Below are 26,120 nucleotides of genomic sequence, written 5' to 3' on the forward strand. Positions count from 1 at the left end.
CACAAAAAAAAGTTCAAGATAAATTTATCACAAGCGGCATAGTTTTTTGTTTTTTGTAGTGTTTTCCCTAAAAAAATGTAAATGATGAAAATGCCTTTAACCAGCCAGAAAGTCTGGTCCTTATTTAAAACTAACATAGCCACTTCAGATCTTTATTTGAGAAAATGTAAATATTTTAAGCTCTTATTTGAAATAAAGTTTATTTTATGCCCTTATTTAGAAATTTTTCTAATTGTAACGATGATGCAATGTAATCGATCGATCACGATTGAGATTTTATCATTATGGGGATCGTACACGTACGTATTTCCTTTTCAATTGATCTATCACGCCATAGGTCGCTATAGTGTTGTGTATCCGTTGTACAAAACAGGTCCTTCCATTCCAATAATCATTTGACAAAAAGATTCTAATCTTTTCGAACAATATCGTGCGCTAGGCAAAAATAATCATGCTTATCACAAGAAAAAGGGAAATTAGGGCTTGTCTGTTGTCGTCCCCTCGCCGTCTTCCATGCTCGATCTCGTTGCCACCTGTTCGGCTATTCCCAACCCCTCTGTGCTCATCTCTTTTCGTGCACTTTTATTTGGCGACCCCGAATCAACCTTGATACGAGGTCGCTACGGACATCATTAGTAAGGGATGTAGGAAAATACGATCCTCTTTCGAAATTATGGTTTATTACGGTAACTGCCTACGCTAGAACATGACCCCATGTGGCGTGGGCATGTAGGAATTACGCAACAAATCTACTTTCAAAGTTTTCTTCTAATAAAGTGGACTTTTCATTTATCCATATACATCATATCCTTGCCATAAGTTCAATATTTACGGCATTCACATCATCTCATGCATCGATCCCAATATCAAGTTAAGGCCTCGAACGAAGCCGCCAATGCAACTTGTGATGAAAGTGACAATCGTGTGATGAGTGTATAAGCGACGCCCATTTTATTTTATGTAATGATATTCGTGTGTATGCACTCGTCTCATTAATCCATCTGACCGTCGCGCACACCGAAGATTTCGAATGATGCCAACAATCGTCCCACGGACAGATTACGGGCTCTCTATAGACCATATCAATCTCGTACAGAGGGACATAGATTTCAAACGATTTTCATAGAACAAGATCCCACCATACGTGGCGTCTTGGACCGTTTTATACACTAAAAATTTCTCTTGCCCCGTCGTGCCCATTTTGCCCCTCGCTGCCGCAGCCTTGACTGTCACGTCGACCGCGCACCTTTCGGCCTTCCATATTTAAAAAAAAATAAAATATTTCATGGATTCTCGCATATCTCTCTCTCTCTCTCTCGAGAATCTCTCACGAAATAAACAATAAAAGAAAAAGAAAAAAGGGGAAAAAAGAAAAATTTACAAATCCCCACACACCCACGCTAAAACCCACAAGCACCACCTCCCAGGCCCCCCCTTAAACCCATCTCTTCAACACACAGAAGAGAGAGAAAGGAAGAAGAGAGAGAGAGAAAGGAAGAAGAGAGAGAGTTTGAACAGCGAGTCAAACGCCACCGCCGAGAGAGGAAGCGGGCGTGGGGGAAGAAGAAGAAGAAGAAGAAGAGGAAGGAGATGGAGGAATCGATGAGAGAGTGCATGAGGAAGCTCGCCCTCTGGCACACCCGCACCTTCAAGCCCATCATGACCCACGACGAGCTCGAGCCCATCATGGCCACCCTCGGCTTCCTCGGCCTGCCCCCCTCCGCCTCCCCCGGCGGCTCCCTCGCCTGGAAGGAGTACGCCCACTCCTCCTCCTCCTCCTCCGCCTCCTCCGGCGGCGGCGGCAGGGCGAGGCCGCGGCTGCCCTACCCGAGGATCGACGGCCTGCACAGCTACACGTACCAGGCCTTCGTCGATGGCGTCAGCTCCTACCTCGAGATGTGCGACATCTCCGTGCTCTTCCACATCCGGTGAGATTCCCTCCCGTCTTTTGCTCTCTCCCTTTTTTTTCCCCCCCTATTTTCGTTGCGCCTTTTTTGTTCGTTTTCTTTTCTTCTTTTTTTTTTGGCCTTTCTGACGTGGCTTTTCGCGAAAGGATATAATTATTTTTTTTTTAAATCCATTTTCTTTTCCTGCTTTTTATCAGTTTTCACGAGGTTTGATAGTTTTGTTGGGAAATTATTTGTGCTCAGAATAGTGGATTGGTTGATGCGAGAAAAGAATTAGACTTTCCAGCTAATCTTTCCGACGATTAAGAAAAGAATTGATATTATATTGTTAAGTTTTTGTTTTTTTTTTCCGCTTCTAGAAAGTCAAATGCAACTTTTCTTTTTATTTTCCATTCGAATTTAAAATTTTCATCCAAATTTCAATAATAATGAAGGAATTATATGTGGAAAACCGGCATTTCGAGCACGAGATTATTTTCGGAAATTTCAACTATTTTATATCGAAAAAAGGTTTGGTAATATTTTAAATTAACATGAAAAATAATAAAATGACACTAAATTATAGATTTTGTATAACCCTTTGAAAATAATAAAATAGCAATTAAAATAATTTCCTGCTAAATGCCCTTTTTCTAAGCTAGCCTTTTAGGGAGCAGCAGACGCTACGCCTCTGCCGACAGACAATAAATGATATCTCATGATCTCGATCCGCGATAAAGCATCTTCCGATATCTATGTAAAAAATGGCGGAAATAATTTAATTTGATTTAATTTAATATAATTTAATATAATCGGATATTGGGCAGGGGCATGCCGCTGCACAGGCTTGATCTGTACAAGAAATGGCGACGCATGCAGGAGGACGAGAGCGTCTTCGTCTACAGAGAAGGGACTCTGGATCAGGCCACTTACAATCTCTACCATCTCCACCGTCGCGGCGGCGGCGGCAGCAACAGCGGCGACGGCGACTACATCAACGTGAAAATGTATTATGGGAGCGGCGATGGGAATGGCTCTTTGGTGATTCGCGACAAGGGCAACAGTGCGCCGGTTAGCTGTCTCGTCCCTCTGAAGGACATTATACTTTGACGGCGGCGGCGGCGGTCGGTGATCCGGAGTTGTTTTTATGAGTGTAGGAAAGCGAATGAAATCGCTCTCTTGTTTATTTTCTTTTTGTCTTCTCTTTTCTGCGAGGTACATGGCTAGTTTTTGGTGAAAAATATTGGAAAGGCTCCGTTTGTTTGTGGGAGAACTACAGTAGAGGCCGGTTGCTAATGTTAACGAAAGTAACAGTTTTTGTTAACGAGCTAGATATCATCTAATCAAATTCCTTTATAATTTATGGAATATCGGTTTACTCTGAAAATGATGATATATATATATATACACAATTCCCATGTATCCTCAATGAAGATAGAAGTAGTGAGAAGATAGATGAGTGGATTGTTGCTAGGGTGGTAGGTATCATCGATGATGATATCCTTGTTCATCCTATCGTACTTCTAATTGTCGCTAATTTATGATTAGTGGGAGAATTATCTAAAAAATCATAAATTTATGCATAACAGTCAATTCAATTTTGAGTTTTTAAATTATGCTAATTTAGTCTTAAATTTTTTGTTGATTTGCCAATTTAGTCGTTCGGCCAATTTCGGCCGGAAATTGCCAACGTGGACGCTGGGCGACTTATGTGACATGATCGCCTGGCATTAATGTGAATGATTTTTAGAGTTATTCTGATTTTTTCTTGGGATAAGTGTACTAGAAGTCCTAAAACTTGTCAGGAAAGTACAATTGAGCCCTAAAACTTTCAAAAAATGCGATCAAGTTCTAAAACTTGTCACGAAAGTGCAATTAAGTCATAAAACTTTCAAAAAGTGCAATCAAGTCCTAAAACTTATCACGAAAGTGCAATCAAGTCCTAAAATTTATTACGAAGGTGCAATCAAGTCTTAAAACTTTCAAAATGTGCAATAATTGGAAGGACTTGATTGAACCAATTTAACAAGTTTTAGGACTTGTTTGCACTTTCGTGATAAGTTTTAGGACTTGTTTGCACTTTTTGAAAGTTTTAGGACTCAATTGCACTTTCTTAACAAGTTTTAGGACTTAATTGTACATTATGAAAGTTTTAGGACTCAATTGCACTTTCGTGACAAGTTTTAGGATTTTGAATGCACTTATCCCTTTTTTCTATTTTTGGCCTTTTCTTTTTGTCAATGGCCGCCTGCAAGGCCTGGACTCACTGGAATGATATTTGGAAAAATTTATATATTTTTCTAAAAATTTTCAAAAATCATCAATGTTAGCAACTTAGCGCTAGCCGGCCCACAACCGATCATGCCACGTAGGCCAATCGACGCTCGCATCAATAATTTTTAGTAAAAATTAGTTGGAATGACTAATTTGCCAAATGACCAAAATGTCTATGACTAAATTGTCACAATTTAAAGGTTTTATGATTGAATTTGTCGCTTTACAATAAGTTATGATTCTCTTCATGAATCTATGGGTCGCGAGCTGTTTTTACATTAATTTGGTTAGCAATTTATATAGTTATTTGTAGTATTGATCTTGCAGGTATTAAATGTTCAGGATTTTGCTTAGACTCTACAATTTGATTCGTTTTGTATGATTTTATGAGTATTCATACCTTGATACAATGGACTTTCGTAATAAAAAAATTTTGGTTTTTTTTGCATTAACTCTGATTGAATATGGTCTTGAATAGAATACACGTGAATTGACGAGCATCATTCTAGCAAAACAGGCATATTTTGGTCAATTGTTGCTGCGAGTAGTACTTTTGTCTAGCCCAATCGGGCATTTTACTATGATGGTAGCGTAATCTAGCCTGAATTAGTCGCAACTTGAACGATGTGCAATTTTCGAAGGGTATCTCATGGGTCGTAACTTACCTCGATCGGACGTTATTTACTTAATTGGGCAATAACTTGCCTTGATGCGTCGTGATTCATTGGAATTCTTCTCGCAATATCGATAGTATCTATAGTTAGCAACTACTCAGTAAATTTAACATCAAATTATCGTAATCAGCCCTTTTCTTTTAGATAGATCGTATTAATTTACTATATGTCACCGCGAATTTAAATTAAATTTCTTGAGTTACCCTTTCGAGCATATAGAGTACATTTCGAGCGTGTAAATTTACTCTTTTTCGTTCCTAATTAATTCCGATTGTACTGCTATATATCGCGAATGATAAACGGAGTTCGTGAAATAAATTTTAGTTTTTGTGAAAACTGTCTATTTAATTTTGTAAGTGTTTTTATTCATAGTAACATTCCATGTTGCACGATAAATAACAAATGAAATTCGTAAAATTGCAAGTGGTACCCAAATCGTATTTTGCAGTGGAGGACACGAGAAGGACGCATTTCCACTATCAACCCCCCCAGCCTTCACCGAATTCCCACTCGGATCTGACAAAGTCGTACATCATCATCGCCCTTTCATCTCTCTCTCTCTCTCTCTCTTCTCTCTCTCTACGCATCATCGTTCATCCGAAGACTGGTTACGCCATGCCATTTCGTCGCCCCAGATCTGCAAATGCGCCGCCGGCTCACTGACCGCCGCCGCCGCCGTCCGCCACACCAATGTCGGCCTCCGCCTCCCAATCCCTCGGCGGCCAGTCCCGCTCCGGCCGCGTGATCGGCCCCTCCCTCGACAAGATCATCAAGAACGCCGCGTGGAGGAAGCACTCCCACATCGTCTCCGCCTGCAAATCCGCCCTCGACAGGCTCGAGACCGCCGCCCCGGCTGATCCTCCCTCTCCGCTGCTCGGCCTCTCCCTCGCCGACGCCGATTTCGTCCTCCAGCCCCTGATCCTCGCCCTCGACTCCGCCTACGGCAAGATCGTGGAGCCCGCGCTCGAGTGCGCCTTCAAGCTCTTCTCGCACAACCTCGTCCACGCGGAGATCCGCGACGGCGCCGGCTCTGGCGATCAGGCGAGCGCCGGGGGCGGAGGCGGAGGCGGAGGAGGAGGAGGTCCGGGCTCGATTCTGAGGCTGTTGCAGGGCGTGTGTAAGTCGGGCGGGATCGGGGAGGAGGCCATCGAGCTCGGCGTGCTCAGGGTCGCGCTGGCGGCGATACGGTCGCCTTGCATTTTGATCCGAGGCGATTGCTTGGTGCATATCGTCAAGACTTGTTACAATGTGTATCTCGGTGGCCAGAATGGGACTAACCAGATCTGTGCCAAGTCTGTTCTGGCGCAGATCGCGGTGATCGTTTTCAGTCGGGTCGAGGAGGACTCGATGGCTGTTAGTTTCAAGACGGTGTCTGTTAGTGAGCTTTTGGAGTTTACGGATAAGAATTTGAACGAAGGGAACTCCATACATTTTTGTCAGAATTTTGTTAATGAGGTCGTTGATGCCAACGATGGGACTGCTGTGAATAAGAATTTGGAATTGCATTTGTCCTCAGACGTGCAGAATGGGGATGTCTCTGAGGTGAAAGAGGGCGAGAAAGGCGAATTGGGCGATGCAGAGTCGACTGACGGAGCTAAACCAGGTGGCGGCAGTAAGATTAGAGAAGATGGGTTTCTTCTTTTTAAGAACTTGTGTAAACTGTCGATGAAATTCTCGACTCAAGAGCAGACCGATGATCAAATACTTTTGAGAGGGAAAATTTTATCTTTGGAGCTGCTAAAGGTCGTCATGGACAATGGTGGCCCTATTTGGCGCACAAACGAGAGGCAAGCGACAGTACTTTTACATTTCAGCCAGCCTTCTCAGCTTCAGTAACATAGGCACCTAATGTCGGCAAAATTGCTGTAGAATTCGAGTCAAATTTCTCATTCTTCAGCCTGCCGTGTCTTTATCTGTAAACTTTTAGTATACCGTGGCCAATAGAGAGATAGAATCATGAACTCCACCGTACTTGGCAAGAAATCTGCTTTCTCCGTTAGAGTGATTTAGATTCAATTACGATGTTCTAGTAATTAGACCACATCAACGTTTAAATTTTTTTTAACTTCTTGGTTATCGACCAATGACTGTAATATTGTGTACCCTAAGCTCTATTACAGTCTACGGGACTCTCAATACCTCTTTTGTATTGTGGTTTTATTCTGGTCTGTAATTTTTATCCTTTAAAAAATTGTTACGCACAAAAATTGATAATTGGTTACGGGGTTCGAGGGCTTATGCAAAATATAATAGCTGACTATACAACAGGACAAAATTCCCTGCAATCGTGGGCAATTCTTTTTTTAATAATGTGTAAGGTGCAAAGGATTTCCTCCTGGTGTCTGCAACTCACATGTTATCTAGCCAAGACAGCGATAGAGGGATATATACATTTAATTGCCTGCCTAATCTTGCCCTAAACTAGTAGCGTAAAGTATAAATGTGCAGCTGTTGACTTTATTTTAAACCATTCAGATTATTAATTGATGTACACCAACATATTATTTGAAAGCTTAGCTTTTCAATTGTTATGTGTGAGTACTGTTAACACTGTTACATTCTTTTCTTTTTTTTTTTACGTGCACTATTACATGGGAGTTTTGTTATGTTGTGGGATACTCCATTGTTTGGTTTGCAATGGAAAATGATAAGGAACGGGGAGAAGATAGTAGTTATCCAATTTTGAAAATACTGTAGAGATTGGATTTTCAGGATACAACCTAGCGACATGTGCTGTTAAGTAGCATGTTTGGCCATCAAGTATGTGCACATATGCAGTTATAAGCTTCCTGATAGTTGAGTGTGAGTTTCTAACGAGGCTTCAATTCCTTTCCTTTGTGCAGGTTTCTCAGTGCCATTAAGCAGTTTCTCTGCTTATCATTACTAAAGAACAGTGCATTGTCAGTCATGGCTATTTTCCAGCTTCAGTGTTCTATTTTTATGACCCTCTTAATAAAGTTCAGATCAGGTTTGAAAGCAGAAATTGGAATATTCTTTCCCATGCTTGTGCTTCGGGTGCTTGAGAATGTCCTGCAGCCTAGCTTTTTACAGAAAATGACGGTTCTCAACCTATTGGAGAAGATATCTCAGGATTCACAGATTATCATTGATATCTTTGTTAACTACGACTGTGACTTGGATGCCCCAAACATATTTGAAAGGTACTACTTACTAGATATGTCTGAAAATTCTATTATTTTTAAGGGTCTCCTTATGATATGAGCGAATTACAGCTGATTGGAGCAATAAGTTTGGCCATCGACTCCTAATAGATTCTTTAGTCATTGGTTTTACTGGAGGCACTTGGCTGATTTGTTCTTTAGAGGCTCGAGCAGAATTCGTTTAAGGCTGAAATCTAGGTTGATATGGGTAGTAAGTCGATGGAAGCTTTAAACTGAGCTTAGCTTAAGGATCCGGCATCATGAGATAGGGAGTCGTGGGATCTCGTGAAAATGCAGAATCAATACAGAATCTCATGGACCATTTTATTGTTCTTGACTAAGTAAGCCAGGAGGTCTATATGTCATAGGCAGTCAATTGATTAAGGTTTCCTTGGGTTTAATTTGGTGGCTTCAGTGTGGATTCTACCTGATGTGTTACCTGTCAATGGCATGTTTCAGAAATTAGCTTATATCGGACTCTTATTGTTTGTTGGTAGGAACATGTTAGCAGTTTCGATGTAAGACCTTTGTAGCTTGCCTTTTTGAGTATATAGGATATTGTTTGGCTGATTCTATCATACAATTAATTCAGAGTGTTACTTTATTAACCCTTTCTTGTATATTTCACGATAGTCTATCAGATTGGATACTTTGGAAGAAATCAAGAGTCCATGAGCCAAAGCAAAGTGTCGACTTAGAAATAAGTTGTTCACCTTACTGGCTTTGACCCAGTAACTCTTGGGTTTGATTTCTACATCCCATTATTGTTCTTGCCCATTGAAAATAGAGATAAAGGCACCGGAAATTACTGAAGTTTTGCAAATTGTTCAATTAGGTCGTACAATTTTTTTTTTTTACATTTAAGTCCCTAATTATATATATTTTTTGGTCGAATTGGTCCTTCCATTTACAAAAAAAACAGAATTGCTGATGTCGCGTTAAGTTGTCATTGAATGAAAATGTAGCATCCTACTCGTTGGTGAATCAATTGAGTGAGTGAGAGCTTCAAGATGGAGGTTGAAGGTCGTTGCCTTAAGCAGCCCTGCTGCATTTGCCATAGGCTGTCGTCAGGAGGTCCTTGCCGGTGCTTGAGAGGTGGCGATGCGGCCCCTGCTGCCTCGCCTCCCTTTGTCTTTATATTAGGGTTTGAGTTTTTGTTTCAATTTTCTAATTAATCCACGTCAGCATCATAGGGACCGATATCCATGTCATCACTCATAAGCCCAGTCACCGTTGACGTGGAAATTCATGTCAGTATCTCCTTTTGCTCTTTAACGGAAGGACTTGTGAAAAAAAATGTATATAATTTGGGGACTCAACTGCACAAAAAAAAGTTAAGAGAACTGATTGACCAATTTGCAATAGTTCAGGACCTCTGATGCTGTTGTCCCTTGAAAATAACAAATAAAAGCAGCAGCGTAGCCTGTCGTTGTCTATATTGTGAAGAAAATGAATAAATTTTTGTTCAAATATTTAGTTGTAGGGTGGCACCTTATGGAAGATCCAACATACGACTGAATATTATGTTAACTTGAGCTTATTGATGCAAATTTTTGGTTTATTTTGTTATATGGGAAAGTATCAGTAATTTGTCATAGTCTATTACAAATTATTGATGACCATCATTGACAGGTCAAGTTAACGTTTTCTTTTCCGACCAAAAAAAAAAAAAAAGAATGAACTTGTTTTGAACTATCCTCTGTGAGATTGAGAAGTAGCGATAAAGGTGCAGTAATGTTCTTTGAACTGTGACAGTAGCCCACTTGACTCCCATTAGACTGGATTAACAGAGGCTTTGGTGTTCCCGTATAGACATGGATTGAACCTTTCTTTTCTATAACAAACTCTTTCAGAGAATTCAAGGTTTTTTTTTTTGGATGAGGATAGGAAACCTTTCAAAGGTCACTTGGAAGCTTCAGTTTTCAATTCAAGTTGTAAAATTCCAAGACTTCACTTAGCTCCCGAATAAGCTTCTATTTCTCTCGTGGCACCACCACTACCCCATTAACACTAATTGAAATGGCAGAATTGCAAGCTGGGATTCAGACGAGAGAAAGAGAGAGGAGAGAGAAGATGGAGAAGGGGGCAAGGGGGGGGGTGCTTGTGGGTTGAAAGTATTCTCAGCTTATGGAGCAAATATTTAGGCTTTACCTTTTTGTTTGACCATTTTGGAAATGTTGAGAACTTTTAGTTGCTATTGCGCTCTTAAAATTGTTGGATGGACAGGAATATGAGATTTACTGACATATGGTAGGCTGTTTAAAATTTTAAGTAGCTGGCCACTCTGAAGTCTGAAATGATGGTGTACAAGGCATATCAGTAATGTGCTTTCAGCTTTCTTTATAAGTATTTTTTCAGTCTATGATGGCTTGCGCCGCCTTGGTTGGTGGTGATTTGAAATTATTACAATGTCTCTTGTTTTGGTTTGAGTTCGATAGCTTTGGTTCAAACAAAACCCATCACTTCTGGAAGCCATCTTCAAACTTGAAAGCTATCGAGTCTACTTTGCCCTCTTTTTTTATTTTTACCTTCACTTAGTTCTTATCTATGCTTAGTCTTATATTGTTGTTTTCAAATGTATTAAAACCCTTATAATTCCATCAGATAATCGCAGGACTGTTAATGGTCTACTCAAAACTGCCTTGGGACCACCTGCTGGTTCAGTCACAACCTTGTCTCCAGCTCAGGATATTACTTTTCGGCATGAGTCAGTGAAGTGCTTAGTTAGCATCGTTAAATCAATGGGAGGTTGGATGGACCAGCAGCTGAGAATAGGAGAATCCTCTCATACACGATTTCCGGAAAGTGATATATCAACAGAGGGTCATTCTACCTCCAATGGAGAGGATGCAGCTGTTGCAGATTATGATTTTCATCCTGAAGTTAATTCAGAATTTTCTGATGCTACCACCCTTGAGCAGCGTCGAGCTTACAAGATGGAGCTTCAGGTCAATTTCCGTTTATGGGGTTAGGCCATATCAATTAATCATTAAGCTTGTGTGTAATAAAGTGATACCTCATTGTGTATATGCTATTTAGGTCTTCTCGTCCAATCTTTTGGCTTATACTCTTCATTCCTTACTTTCTTTTTGCTGAATTAGATTCTTTTCAGTATAATTGCCCCGGAAAGCCCCTCCCTGCCTTTACTGATTATTTTTCTAACTTTCCTGCAGAAAGGTATTGCACTGTTTAATAGGAAACCTTCCAAGGGAATTGAGTTTCTTATCAGCACCAAAAAACTTGGTGGTTCTCCTGAAGAAATCGCTGCTTTTCTGAAGAGTGCTTCGGGTTTGAATGAAACCGTGATAGGTGATTATTTGGGTGAGAGGGATGAGTTTCCCTTAAAAGTTATGCATGCTTATGTGGATTCGTTCAATTTCAAAGAAATGGATTTTGGTGTGGCCATAAGGTTCTTCTTACGAGGCTTCAGGCTACCTGGGGAGGCACAGAAGATTGATCGCATAATGGAGAAGTTCGCTGAACGCTATTGTAAATGCAACCCGAGTTCATTCACCAGCGCAGATACTGCATATGTTCTTGCTTACTCTGTGATAATGCTTAACACAGATGCGCATAATAATATGGTTAAAGATAAGGTATGGTAGGATAAATTGCTTGTGTCTCTGTCTCTCTGATTTTCTAAAGTTTCTGTAATAAATAAGTTGATGCCTCATGCAATTTGGTTTTTCTCGTTGAGTATTCATTTCTTTGTTTTTGCCCCTCGTGTGAATTCGCAGTCTCAGAATAATTGAAACTGCTTGAAAGTGTTGTTCATACGTGTCTTTAGGAACAGATTGAGACTTGTTGATTGTAGGAGTGTATCAACAGATGCTTTTTCAGTGTTTATTAATAAAAGGGCAAGCCAATAAACATATGCAGCTACTTTTTCTGCAAATTTCCTGAAATTTTTGTTCATCTCTCTTTCAAGAGATCTTCATATGGTACTTAATAGCTTATAAATGCAATATTGCCATATAGTGGCACTGGACTAATCTACGACCTTATTTGCTGAAATATGCAAAACTTACAGTAAGCCTGTGCTGATCATCTGCTCTGTTATTGAAATAGATGAGCAAGGCTGATTTCATCCGGAACAATCGAGGAATAGATGATGGGAAGGATTTACCAGAAGAATATCTCAGTGCCCTGTATGATCAAATTGTTAAAGATGAAATCAAGATGAGTTCTGATTCTCCAGCTCAACAGAGCAAGCAGGCAAACAGCCTGAATAAACTGCTAGGATTGGACGGTATTCTCAATCTAGTCACTGGGAAGCAGACAGAGGAAAAACCATTAGGTGCAAATGGGCTTCTCATAAAGCACATCCAGGAACAGTTCAAGGCCAAGGCTGGAAAATCAGAGTAAGCTCATTGATAGCATATTTTGTTAGTTTCAAAATTTGAACATATGGCGGTGAGTTATAATCAGGGACATCTAATGGAGAGCAAGTACAAGGCCATGGCGATCTTGGTGTTTTCAGTTATATGCTTGGATTGTTCAGAAAAAGAAAAAAGAAATTATGTGCTTGGTGTGTCATGTGCTTTTTTCAGTCTGCCCGAGTTGGATAAAAATCTGGGTCTGCCGTTATGCGTCTCCTTTTCCATTGTAAGGGCTTTGTACGTTTCCTCAACATTAGAGATCTTGTTCATATTCGGGGGCTTTGTTAGAACCACTGTTTCAACCCTTGAAAGTTTCAACACTGCAATTTTCTCTTGCATTTTCTGAAGCTATTGATGTGCTTTTTCTCTTTTCCGACAGGTCTACTTATCATTCTGTCACCGATATAACAATACTGAGATTTATGGTGGAGGTCTGCTGGGCTCCTATGTTGGCTGCATTCAGTATGACACTCGACCAGAGCGATGATAGGCTTGCTACTGCTCACTGTTTGCAGGGATTTCGTTATGCTGTGCATGTCACTGCAGTCATGGGTATGCAAACGCAGAGAGATGCTTTCATGACGTCTGTTGCAAAGTTCACTTACCTCCACTGTGCTGCCGATATGAAGCAAAAGAATGTTGATGCTGTTAAGGTTTGTGTTTGTTTATAAGAATTTGACAGGTGGAGTTTCATGTATATTATCAGATGATGGCAGCATGGAACAACTTGTCGAATATGTGAATAAAAAAATTTAGATGGACTGCCTCCTCAGACATTTCTGAATTAATATTATGTGCAGTAATTTCGTTTTGCTCCTTCAAACTGTACTTCTCTACTTTCTTGACTACTCAAGATGATAGAGATTATAAGTCTCACTGAAGGGCTAGATATTTAGGTGTACTGAGGTTTTAGTTTAAGGTACTCTATGTGACACTTGTTTTTAGTGTTTAACAGTTTTATGTGTGACCACTTCATGCTTAAGTGCTATGACTTTGTGCAGGCAATCATATTGATTGCTCTTGAAGATGGTAATCATCTTCATGAAGCCTGGGAGCACATACTAACGTGCCTTTCTCGAATTGAGCATCTTCAACTATTAGGAGAAGGTGCTCCTACCGATGCATCCTTTCTTACGGGATCAAATGGTGAAACGGAGGAACGAATACCTAAACCCATGGGCCTTTCATCTCTAAAGAAAAAAGGAACTATTCAGGATCCTGCAGTGATGGCTGTTGTTCGGGGGGGTTCATACGATAGTACTACAGTTGGAGTTAATACTTCTGGACCAGTAACTCCTGAGCAGCTCAGTAACTTCATATCAAACTTGAATTTACTGGACCAGATTGGGAACTTCGAGCTAAATCACGTTTTTGTTCATAGCCAACAGTTGAACAGTGAAGCAATTGTTGCTTTTGTGAGGGCCCTTTGCAAGGTTGCTATATCAGAATTGCAGTCTCCAACTGATCCTCGTGTTTTCAGCTTAACAAAAATTGTAGAAATAGCGTAAGACTCAAGTCTTTTTCTTCTGTTTAGTTTGTCTGCATCAACTTCCATCTCAATGGGTCTTTGCTGTGGAAAGTACATCACTTGAAAATTATCAGAAGAAACTGAAAGGTGTATGAGCCCTGTTGCAATGAACATATCCAACAATTTGATGCATATGCGATAAGTTTAATCTTCTCTGGAGGTCGCAGTCTACATTTACTTTGAAAGATGTCATCTTGATTGCATATTGAGTTTCTTCCATTATGTGTCTTGCACGATCCTTTGAAAAATGAGAATTGGCTTGTATTGTGCATGTTTTTGGTGCAGGCATTATAATATGAACCGGATCAGATTAGTTTGGTCTCGCATATGGAACGTTCTGTCTGATTTCTTTGTGTCAGTTGGGCTATCGGAAAATCTTTCAGTTGCGATCTTTGTGATGGACTCATTGAGGCAGTTGGCTATGAAATTCCTGGAGCGGGAGGAGCTGGCAAACTACAATTTCCAGAATGAATTTCTTAGACCATTTGTGATTGTTATGCAGAAAAGCAGCTCTGCAGAAATCAGAGAATTGATAGTTAGATGTATCTCTCAGATGGTTCTCAGCCGTGTAAGCAATGTCAAATCTGGGTGGAAAAGTGTTTTCCTGGTATGTTAAGTATTTGATAAACTCTTTGACTTTAATTATGCTATTTTTGATCAATTAGGGTTAGGGTAGCAGGAGGGTCGGAATATTGGAGGTTATGCATATTATTGATGTCTCTTGTTTGTATATAATTGGTCCATGATGCTGAGTCAGTGCTGTACTTGATTGAATTTTTGAGCTTTTAGAAACATAGATGTCATTAGCAGTGTCTTTTTTCTGAGAGAGTATTTTTTTTTTTCAGATTTTCACAGCTGCTGCAGCTGATGAGAGGAAGAACATCGTTTTGTTGGCCTTCGAGACCATGGAAAAGATTGTCCGTGAATATTTCCCTTATATAACTGAGACTGAGGCGATGACCTTTACGGACTGTGTAAGATGCCTCCTTGCTTTTACGACTAGCAGATTTAACCAAGATGTCAGCCCCAATGCCATAGCATTTCTTCGGTTTTGTGCGGTTAAACTCGCTGAAGGTGAACTTTTGTCCAATGGGAAGAGCATATGTGATGGTTCAACTCCTGATGGTTCAACTTCAGACACTGCAGAAAGTAGCGAGGTTGTGTTAAATGCACAAACTTTCACCAATAAGGACGAGCCTTCATCCTTTTGGGTCCCTTTACTTGCTGGTAATTTTCCCTATAATCTCTTTCTTCTAGATGCTGCTACTTGGCAACCTTATCTGCATGTTTGGCATCAGTGCCACAGACTTGAGATGACCTTGCCATTAAATAAAGCTGATCTTTTCAATGAAGATTTTGTATTGTTCTGAGAAATGTAAGACAGTTGGATACATGCATGCTGATACATAAGGTTGAGAATTTATGAATCGTATGGTTCAGCTATCCGACTGTAACTCGTTGCAGTTTGTAGGGAGTATAGGTTTGTTTAGGTTAGAAGTTTTCAAGATTCAAATATCAGGTTTCCTTTGGTATGCTATTGTGATCAAGCTAGAACTGGTTTTCAGAAATTTTTTGTGGACGTTGTATGAATAATAAGCGGCAAATTGTGGAATTATATGCAGAGAATGTTCAAGCAGATAGTTTATGGTCAAATAGGTTGACTTTTTTTAGTTTCCTATGTTTTGAAATATTTGAAGCATTTGGTCAAGTTTTTCATAACAGCATCAAGAGAATGGTTCTTTTGGTTGATTTGAATACAACAATAGACAAATTGCCAACCTGGTATAGTGTCCTTTAGTTGTTTGAAGTGAAAGAAAAACAAACAAGTGAGGAATAGTGTTGTTGCTCTGGGATGCAGGATTAGTGTAAAACAATTCCATCAGAAAAATCTGGAACTTGGGCTTTATCTATGATGATACGCATACGACTCATGTTGAACCTGTCTCGCCATTTTTCATCTATATGGTAATTTCTCTGTAGATTCCTGTGCAGAGATCTGAAATTCGATTTTCTTATATCTGTTTTGAAATAATTCTATAGGTCTTTTCCTTTTGTTCTTTCATAGAAAAATTGCATAGTTCTTCGTTGAGGTGAAACAAGTACACTAAAGATGCGGTGCATGTATTTGCTGGGAGAGCTCCTTTGATTTTCTCTCACTGCATGGCCCATGATTTGTTTGATCAGAGGCTTGCATATGTAAGTTATTAACCTTGGTACTTTTCTTCAGGGTTGTCAAAACTGACATCGGATGCCAGACTCGCAATCAGGAAGAGTTCTTTAGAAGTGCTTTTCAGCATACTAAAGGATCATGGTCATGTCTTCTCCAGCCAGTTCTGGATTGCTGTTTTCAACTCTATTGTTCTTCCGATATTCAATTTTGTCTCTGAGAAAGAGGTGCCTGTGAGGGATGACCAGTCGTCACCTAGTGCTAGATCTTCCCAATCTGAAGGATGTACTTGGGATTCTGAAACTGCTTCTGTGGCTGCACATTGTCTAGTAGATCTCTTTGTTAGTTTCTTCGATGTGGTGAGGCCTCAACTGTCAAGTGTCATTTTAATAATAACGGGGTTCATAAAGAGTCCTGTTCAAGGTACTGCCAGTACAGGTGTTGCTGCACTAGTGCGATTAACGGATGACTTGGGCATCAGACTTTCAGAGCATGAATGGAGGCAGATATATGTGGGTTTGAAGGAAGCGACAGAATCGACTATTCCTGGATTTTTGAAGGTTCTAGGAACCATGGATAACATTGAATGTACTCATACCGATTTGGAAATGGATTCCGATCATGGGCTCAGCGGTGATGATATTGAGGATGATAATCTTCAGACTGCAGCTTACGTGATTTCGCGGATGAAGAGTCACATTGCTGTGCAGCTACTCTTGATACAGGTACCTCTTGAGTCCTTATGATCAGATGCCTTAGGGTGCGCATGAATACCATTCTGTCCCCGGGAACTATTTCTGAACAGAAATGATTTTTTTTTTATTCTGTGCCCGGAAACAATTTCTGAGTATTTAAAGGCGTTTGATAAACTGACCAAAATTTCTATTCCTAGAGTAGAAAAGAACAGAAATGCGTTTGGTAACTACACAAAATTTCTGTTCCCAAATAATATTTTAATAATATTTTGAATTGTTTAATTTTTTTTTTCTTTTTACCCATTTTCTTCTTTGGCCATGGCCGGTCACCGGCGACCGGCCACAGCCTAGAGCCGGCGAGGGCGTTACGGCCCTCAGCGGCCGCCGGCGAGGGCGTTACGGCCCTCGCCGGCCGCCGGCGGAGGCGAGGGCTGGACCCTTGCCGCCTGGGCGGCGGCCTCGCTCGAGACGGCGAGGCTCGGCCTCGCCCGGATCTCGGGAGGCCGAGCCTCGCCGTCGCGACCACGTGGCGAGGTCGGCCTCGTGGGTCGCGACGGCGAGGCTCGGCCTCGCCTGGTTGCGCGGCGAGGCTCGGCCTCGCCCGTCTCGGCGAGGTCCGCCTCGCCCCGCGGCGAGGGTCCGACCCTCGCCGACGAGGGCGACCCTCGCCTCCGCCGGCGAGGGCCGTGACGACCTCGCCGGCCCAGCCCAAGGAAGAACAACACAAAAATAAGAAAAGAAAAAAAAGAAAAAGAAAAAAAAAAACTGATTCTCAAAATTGTGCCGAGAAACAAGAAGCAACTTTTTTTTACTTCTTGTTTCTCTTCCAAAACTGTTTCTGGGCACAAATTTTTGCAAAAATGTGCCCGGGAACAAAAAGTTTATCAAACGCATTTCTGTTCCCAAACTATTTCTGGAAACAAAAGAACAGAAATTTTCACTGTTTGGCACGTTGCCAAACGGGCCCTTAGTGTACCGAAGAGACCCACCTCCTACTTTCATCTGCGGGTTTCAGTTATCTTATGCAATTAATTTATACTCTGCTCCAGCGATCTTCCAATAGTATTTTTTTATTGCTCCAAATATTCCCGGATAGACAATTCGTGTCGTGCGGCTTTTCTTCAATTTGCTTTTATGCTGCAAGCTTGTTTTTTCATTTTCGTATTCGACTTTCTTTCTTGAGAAGATCTCTAAGGAACTTCTCTGTGGCAAGTTTATGTCAGTGTATTGATCATCCTGGAATTCTTCTCTTTTTTGCGCAGGTGGTGGCCGATCTGTACACGTCACACCCAAAATCTCTATCCCGAGGCAATATTGGAACCATCCTGGAGTTATTTTCTTCAGTTACTTCACATGCCCACCAACTGAACTCTGAAATGAAACTGCAGAAGAAGATTCAGAGGGTGTGCTCTGTTCTGGAGCTCTCCGGTCCACCCATTGTTCATTTTGAAAACGAGTCTTACCAGAATTATCTCAACTTTCTTCAGTATTTACTCCTGCAATTTCCCGGATTGGCCAGTGAGATGGGCACAGAATCACGACTGGTCACGGTATGCATGGAAGTGGTGCAAACATACTTGAATTGCACGAGCCATCAATTCGCGCAGGTGAAATCGGCGAACCGGCCGGTTCTTCACTGGATTCTCCCGCTAGGTTCGGCGAAGAAGGAAGAACTGGCGGCCAGGACGACATTGGTCGTGACGGCGCTGAGAGTGTTGGGCAATCTGGAGAGAGACACGTTCAAGAGGCACGCCTCGCGATGTTTCCCTTTGTTGGTAGATCTTGTGCGGAGCGAGCATAGCTCGGGGGAAGTCCAGCGTGTCCTAACATACATATTTCAACAATGTATAGGTTCCATAATACTGGAATGATGATTTCACCTCGCACCTCCCAAAAAATTTTGCAATTCGCATAATTCATGTCACCATCAGTTATTTCCTTTCCCTTTAATTCTATAGCAGGATAGAGCACGATTCCTCTGTAAAAGTTTCCTCTTCCTTCCGCCCCCCCCCCCCCCCCTGAATGTATTGTAAATGGTGAGGTTGTTGGCATACCTGTCCTTCATGTTCCTGCATAGTTTGGCTTTATGGGAAGTCGCTCTTTAGACTTTTCAGAGTCTCATTTCTCAGTTGATTCTCAGAGCTTTCTTTAATCAAGTCAAGAATGGTGGATGCAAGGAGCGGCACCAGTTAGACTATTGCTCCTACGACGTTTTCTTAATCCACATAACTCATATTTGATGGGCTGAGTCGTTATATGGGTAAGTTATATTCGGTAAATAGGTTATAAATGGGTTTGTAATGGCAAATACCAAAATAATATGGTTATTGAATGGGTTTGTAACTTATTTAGATTCGATTTACCTCTACGACTCTCTTTTCATTTTTTCTTGTCTTCACTCGATCTTGCATTCGCTCACTTTACGCTCTCATTTCAGTTTGGATGTAAGTTTTCTTAGATTGTGTTAAATATGAAAGTGTTTTAGCATTATGAATCGAATCGGGCATGAGTTACTAAATTTATATTGTATGAAAATAGATTAATTTGGACCCACCTGCGCATGGCCGAGTTGGTGGGCGCTTTCGTTCCCTCCTCAGAGGTTCTGGGTTCGAATCCCCGCTCGGCTCCTTAATTTAAGTGGGGGGCCCTGGCAGTGGGTTGCTGGGCCAGTCTCCCCCGAGGTATAGGCGCTCCGATTACTTGTGCGGACTCGTCCCCGAGGAATGGTGGCAGATCCTCGATTACCAAAAAAATAAATAAAATTAATTTGGGTCGTACCATTTTAGATTTGACTTGATCCCCCCGTTAGACGGGGTCCACCCGCACGTAAGAACCACGTGGAGTTCGCATTATTCAACGTGTGCTTTCATAATGTCTTGGTCCTTTTCTTGGGCCAATGGTGGCACACATACACACCAACACCATCTCTCTCTCTCTCCATATTGAAAAGCGAAAAAGGCAGACGTACCTTATAGCTCGGTACATCGCCCTTGAATCTTGACGATTGACCGGTTCACACTTAATGCTCTTCAAGTTCCTCATGCTCTTTGGAGTCCCACACTGCCTTAATTCCAATGTTTGTATGTATATCCTCTTATGTCGTATGCTGCTTTTCTCATCTCTTTTCTTTTTGTTTTTTCTCCCTTCTCCTTATCTTCAGAACTCCCCTTGTTCCAACTTAGTTACATTCTTCTGGCACACGGTGGTTAATGTATCATCAGTTATTTGGTGTAAGATCCCTCTCACTGAGAGAATGCCTTTTGATCTGCATTTCGTTCCCCCAACCCAAAGGCGGGCACCGGACGACGACGTCTGATTTAGTCATCAATTAGGATATTCGTACTCACTAAGAGGCGGCCCCGTCACCAAAACTCATGAAGAGGAGGGGGGCGGTTTGAGAAGTCCCGTGTAATCGCGCCATTTGGCCGTTTAACTTCATCTATAGCGCGGATACTCATGTTTAAGGATAATTATCAGATGGATGTTCCCTTTCACCGTTCCATTAGAAAGCTCTCGCATTTTTAATCGCCCGCGCACCGTGAGCAGTAACGATAGCTAGCGGGAAGAGGGTTTTCCACTCGCGGGCGTTTTCCTGTCCCGATAATCCCCTAAACTCTCCGAGAAACGAACACTAATCACAACATCATCTGGCCAAAAAGACCCGTCCATTTCCTGAAGAAATCAATCTCCCTCATGCTATAAAAAGCAGGAACAAGAAGGAAGGCACGAGGCCTGGAGCTTCTCCTAATTCAGCAAGTACTGTTTAATTTTTTTTTTTGGATCTTTTCTACTCTAATTCTCGACTCACTCTCGGATTTTTGTCCTGCCTCTTGCAAGGCTTGAGAGTCGAAACCCACATCTAAAATTACACACGTCCTCACCCCTAGCCCCCCGCCGAGGAGGTGGGGATTTGAACTCTCTATCTTTCCCTTTTCAAGTACTAGGAAGGGTGATGATCGGGGCAAACTCCAAGTGATTAACTACCGCCTAACTTCTCAAAAGCTCTCAATGAGCCATTGTTGAACGCAACCGCAACCATCGTATTCCTCTGCCGTACTCGAGGCAAAGCTAAAGTCGTATGGACAGAAAACGCACAACAGCAGGCGGTCGGGAGTCTCTCATGTGTGCAACGTCTCTCTCACTTACGACTTCGATCTGTAAAGCTAGCTGGCGCTGTCCGAACGATATGGGGGGTGGGGGGATCGAGGGCCAAAACACACCGGTCCCCAAAACCAACCCGAAAAAAACAACCAATGATTGCTGCCTTCTCAGCTCCACCCGAAGTTGCGGTCTCGCCGCTCGAGCCATAATAAGAGCCTCTTTGCATCTCCAACCCCTTTTGCCAGCATTAATGATTCCCCACCTCTTTTAAAGATGCGTGTGTACCATCTCCATTTAATTGAACTCTCTCTTTTCGTGTTGAGCCAGGATTGCATGGTATTGCCCCCAAATCCAGTGGCCAAATAACATGATGCGTGTGAGCCTTCTTTCCCCCATCATTCAGTGCATCGCAAAAGACCAAAAGAATTGAAATCGAAATCTTCTTTTTTTTTTGTCAAAATATCGAGGGTTTCGAATGTTCCGAAATTTGGCTGTGCTCGATCCGGATAGGAGCCGTCGGACCGTGTAAATTGCTCTCCGGGACGATCCGGGCTCGATCCGATGAGGTCCGGACGTGGTTTCTGAAGTTACAGATTCGGCCGTGCTCAATGTGCGGAACGGCTTTCGATAGGGACGATCGCCTCCGTCTCTTTTTTTTTTCCCCTCAGTACCGATGCCCTCCCCTTGACGAAAAGTCGATGCAGGGCAGCGTGTTTGCACGGCACGCGAAAGAAACATCCCCGTTTTTTTATCTCCGTCGCGTGCCGGGACTTCTTTGTCTACTATGGGAAACCGACGGAACCCTCGATCGAAAACGACTCGATCCTAGGGAAAGCGAGAAAGAAAAAACGCGCGGCACGATATGATCCGCTCAGAAGTTACTTCGAAATAGAGCTAGAACAGCTCTTCTAATTTCCATCAAAGGGGGTCGATTATTCAAATTACAACTACATGATTAGCAGATACATGATGATTAAAGTCGCCTAATTAATGCACCTAATTAAGTGGTTCTTTTTCCCTTCCCCAACTTGCTGATTGACAAGTACCGAAATACAAAGAATCATCCAAGTGGTGGTGGTGGGGGGGAGACAAGTGCACTTAACAGGCACACAGTTTTTGATTTCTTCCCCGAGTGTCCTACTTCATAACAGCAAAGCTCAACTAAATTGGCGCCTACCGCTGCAGACCGGAAGAGCGCATGGGACCATATCTCTGCCACCGTGAAATCGCCTTCAATTTCCGCCCAAACAATTATTATATGGCTAGCAGTATTTCGTTTACTTTCTTAGCAATGTCTGATTCTTTTCACATTGCCCTTATCAAGAACTTGGGCATAGGCTTTGGGGGAGATGGACAATGTTGACTATTTGGGATCGAGATGAGGTCGGTCAACCAAGCTCGCTCTTGTGAGTCCATCTGATCCGCGCAAGAGAAAAAACGGAAATAAAAAAGAAAAAAGGGGGCAGGAAGAGGGCTGGAATCCTCGCGTTTCCGGTCGTATCGCAATCTCTTTCGTTTGAAATGGAGGAGCGCGTCGAGATCGTGATAGCTTACAGAGGCGGAACCGTCGATTTTAGAAAAGTTCCAACCAAAACCGGGAGGGAGAAGGGTCGGGATCGACCTAAGCTGTCATGGAATCGAATTGTTCGAGACCATGGTTTTAGAGTGAAACGAGCAACCTGAAATGTGCTAAAAACCATATGAAAAAATCCATGTTAGAACAGCAATATTATGAAACTGCGGTCCTTCTTTGATGGTCAATATACACCGGAGGAAATTTTTGGCTTCAGTGATGAGTCATTACCAATGCATTGAATGAAAAAACGAGGAATGGACATGTCAAAGTTGGTCGGCTCAACACGTGTTAATTTGTCGTGCAAAAAAATTAACTGTTAGCACTATATATGCAGCCTCATTTTGTAGACTTTTTTTTTCCATTATACCAAAAAAAACAAAAAAATAATGTAGACTTTTTTGTCGCTGACTATTCCATAAATTCGTTTCGCATTCAAAAGGGACCCGAGGTTGCATCAACTGCCGATGAGAGAACGATAAGGGAAAGAGAAGTGCCAAAAAAGAAAAAAAAATCGGTTTATAATATATTTATTGATTTTCATAACATTACAAACACGAGTAAAATAGTGAAATTACTAGCGATATCATACTTTCCATCGACTTTCTTATTGGAATTATTGAAGATAATGATGATGAGATTGAAATTATTGAAGATAGTGACGATTAGCATGCGAAATGATTCGAGACGTTCTTCACAAGGAACTTGTTCCTTGGTCCATATCAAGACAAACTCCTTGAACGCTAACGATACGACATTAATCACTTCATCGGCGATTCGCACGATATCACCATTCATCTATTTCTTCATTCGCGAAACGAAATTCACCTCGATTTTAAATCGAAATAAAGGGTTAATACCATATACCACATGAACCGAAATAAAAATCAGCAAAAAAATCCGAACCCTTGTCCTTGTCCCTGTCCCTGTCCCTCCAGATACTTCCTTCCCCTCCCTCTCTCTCTCTCTCCGAGCCCTATGTGATCTCCTGCATGAATTGCATGCCACCAACCTCAGCCTCTATTCAAAAACAGTAAAAGAAAGAAAAATATTTATGTGATGTGAACCCTAATTTGACTTTAACGGATGGGAACTACTCCCATCTAAGTTTTTTGGACGTAAGCCCTCGGAATTAAAGGCGGTCCTTTCGGTTTTAATAACCTCTGTGTTCGGTCCCGGTTGGTCCATGCCATCCACTAAACACTCGCAAGCTTTTGACCTTATATAAAAGAAACAATCGCAAAAGGTTGCGTTTGTTGAATGCATGTTCGTCCAAAAGCAGTTCAGCTTTCCTTTCCCTTGCGCAAAGTCAGTCTTAAATGTGCACGCAAATGACATTAATTATGGTGGGTAGGTTGGATATCGCCATAGTCGTTATTTTAATTTCACATCATACACAGCTGCTTACACGCATATATATTTTTTTTCTTGTCCTTGTGGGGAACATTTTCATCCGCTCTTAACTTTGTTCATTTTTGAATTATGGGTTATTCTTCGGGTTATAACGCAATTGTTTATGTTGTTAAAAAAAAAATTGGTTGACTGAAAATATTGTTATTATCGATAACAATCTATGCCTAACCGTTTTCGTGGGCGACGAAGAAATTTTCCATTCATTTATTTTTCTAAATTTTGGATTTTTGTTCGGTTAAAACACAATTAAGATAATATTTCTATGAATGGACTCAGGTAGGGATGAATTTATATGATTTGTTCTCATTTTTCCTTCCTTTTTTTTCCTTAACATATTTTCATGTTAAAAGATACTTCGTACAAGATAAGGCCCGATTCACAAAAGAGAAAACCTATCTAAATTAACTGGGATATCTTATTTTCTCGGCTCGATCACATCAAACAGAACGAGAATAAAGGTGAGTTGAAGCGTAAAATGAGTGCGATTGAACTTGTTGCTAAATCAATACATAATAAATTACGCGACGGCAAAGGGGGTGTCTAAGTTGTATACGTCCTTCCTCTCACCATCATATGATAGTCGCGGGGACATAGTTAATTAAAATTTTCTCTCTCAACGTTATTCAAAATATCGAGATTAATTATCCGCCAAACTAATGCTTTTTTTTTTCCCTTGGTTATGATGGAGAGAAAAAGGTTACCATGGCATGCATTATTCAAAGATTTTGCCAATTGGCCTCCAGCTTTGTTAACTTCTAATCTCACCCAACCCAACCAAATGACAAATTTTTCAAGTCAAACAGAGACAGCTCTGCATTAAAAACTTTAAAAAAATTATGAACATAATTAAAAAAATAATCTCCTTTTCCATTATAAAACAGTATTGCAGTCAAACTTTCAAAGTGAGACAAAATCCGGGAGAGAATAACTTTAATTCCTGCTATTCGAATTATCGAGATTAATTATCGGGCTCCACGGACGCGTTCCTTATTTTAACGTGTCCGGCTCGCACCCCCAATTCTTCCTATATCTTTATTTTCCCTATGGATAGGGAATACTCTCTGAAAATTTTACATTATGGTAATCCTGAGGTCCGGACGAGGATTGAGATTGAACCTTTTAAGGACTTGCTTAGGTCCAAATCTCCTTTTCCATTATAAAACGGTATTGCGGTCAAACTGTCAAAGTGAGACAAGATTCGGGACAGAATAACCCTAATTTTCCTGCTTCCATATCAGGGCAAGCAAAACCTGCTGAATCGGTCTCTATTGGGCAACACCAGCCGAAATCACCTTGAGCGTTTTTGACTTTGGAGGGATGCAAAAGGGTGAAGAATCACCTCATGTCATGCTAAAAGATGAACCAAAATTTTTAGGTCAATTGTAAGGTTAGGCACGAAATTGATATCAATTGGGCCTTATTGGAGTTGTTAATGTACCTAAGTCATAAGTTGACGGCGGGAAGAATCTAGACCGGCCTTAGCCTCCGTTTGTTTCCTAGAAAATGAATAATTTGGAAAATATTTTCCTAAAAAACGATTGATTGTATCGCTTAAAGTAATTAATGAACAGAAAATATATCTTCACCGTCCACGAAAATGATCGGGCACGAATTGTTGCCGATAATGAACGAGCGACCACTTTTAGGAATATCATTTATTCCCGCGGAACAAGCGGAACCTTAGTGCAGAAGGGCTGGACATGTCGGTTCGATCAAAACTCAGGGTGGACACGATATCTTAGGGTGTCGGGTCGATATTAAATGTCGACCGAACGGTGCACGTCGTGCGCCGATTCGGCAATCTCCCTCGACGTACCGTAGCCGCGATAACGGTTCTCGAATACCGATCGGAACGGCATAGAGAGAAGAAAAAAACCACTATGTCGCGAGTCGCCAGGTAAATTTCACAAGCACCTCATTAAAGGCGCGATGCTTTCTTTACGTGTCAGGAAAATGGTTTCATCAAAGGGCCTCCCAAAAAATTGAAGATCGAAGTGGGACAAGCAAAAATATGAAAAAGCAATAATTGTTTTTTCCTTTTGCGGAAATGGGAGGGGCAAAAAGGGAAAATGAGAGAGAGAGAGAGAGAGAGAGAGCGCACGTGCCAACACGCCCTCGCCGGAAGCCGAAATTACCTCATTGCCCCTCCGATCCCGTGCGAGCCAACACCCCCGCCCGCGACAACCCTATAAATACCGACCCTCCCTACGTTCTCTCTCCACCATTCAAACACATACATAGAAAAAAACATCTCCCTTCCCCGTAACCT

At 41.5% G+C, this 26,120-nt stretch overlaps 2 protein-coding genes across 3 annotated transcripts; both read left to right on the forward strand.

The window, feature by feature from the left end:
* The first annotated feature begins 1,505 nt into the window (after nt 1–1,505).
* Nucleotides 1,506–3,179, forward strand: LOC115672782 (uncharacterized). The gene is made up of 2 exons (XM_030594729.2): nt 1,506–1,928; nt 2,714–3,179. The coding sequence occupies exons 1-2, from the start codon at nt 1,591–1,593 to the stop codon at nt 2,994–2,996; spliced, it is 621 nt and encodes a 206-aa protein (XP_030450589.2). The 5' UTR covers nt 1,506–1,590; the 3' UTR covers nt 2,997–3,179.
* Nucleotides 3,180–5,356: 2,177 nt separating this feature from the next.
* Nucleotides 5,357–18,750, forward strand: LOC115672484 (brefeldin A-inhibited guanine nucleotide-exchange protein 1). 2 transcript variants are annotated; one of them, XM_056313855.1, is made up of 11 exons: nt 5,357–6,621; nt 7,678–7,995; nt 10,610–10,943; nt 11,169–11,591; nt 12,064–12,356; nt 12,754–13,027; nt 13,376–13,878; nt 14,188–14,509; nt 14,748–15,129; nt 16,130–16,794; nt 18,027–18,750. In XM_056313855.1, the coding sequence occupies exons 1-11, from the start codon at nt 5,525–5,527 to the stop codon at nt 18,633–18,635; spliced, it is 5,220 nt and encodes a 1,739-aa protein (XP_056169830.1). In that variant the 5' UTR covers nt 5,357–5,524; the 3' UTR covers nt 18,636–18,750. The 2 variants fall into 2 exon arrangements, with proteins under 2 accessions (XP_056169830.1, XP_056169831.1); XM_056313856.1 differs by lacking the exon at nt 5,357–6,621 and having other exon boundaries at nt 7,832–7,995; nt 10,600–10,943.
* The last annotated feature ends 7,370 nt before the right edge of the window (nt 18,751–26,120 follow it).

The sequence above is a fragment of the Syzygium oleosum genome, unplaced genomic scaffold, assembly GCF_021117445.2.
Source record: "Syzygium oleosum isolate NSW1041296 unplaced genomic scaffold, Sole_v2.1 Sole_v2.08, whole genome shotgun sequence".
Lineage (NCBI taxonomy): Eukaryota > Viridiplantae > Streptophyta > Magnoliopsida > Myrtales > Myrtaceae > Syzygium > Syzygium oleosum.

Coding starts and splice junctions, on each gene's coding strand:
- LOC115672782 (XM_030594729.2), top strand. CDS start 1,591: ATGGAGGAATCGATGAGAGAGTGCATGAGGAAGCTCGCCCTCTGGCAC. Junction 1,929..2,713: donor TCCGTGCTCTTCCACATCCG/GTGAGATTCCCT, acceptor GATATTGGGCAG/GGGCATGCCGCTGCACAGGC.
- LOC115672484 (XM_056313855.1), top strand. CDS start 5,525: ATGTCGGCCTCCGCCTCCCAATCCCTCGGCGGCCAGTCCCGCTCCGGC. Junction 6,622..7,677: donor ATTTGGCGCACAAACGAGAG/GCAAGCGACAGT, acceptor TCCTTTGTGCAG/GTTTCTCAGTGCCATTAAGC. Junction 14,510..14,747: donor GGTGGAAAAGTGTTTTCCTG/GTATGTTAAGTA, acceptor TTTTTTTTTCAG/ATTTTCACAGCTGCTGCAGC.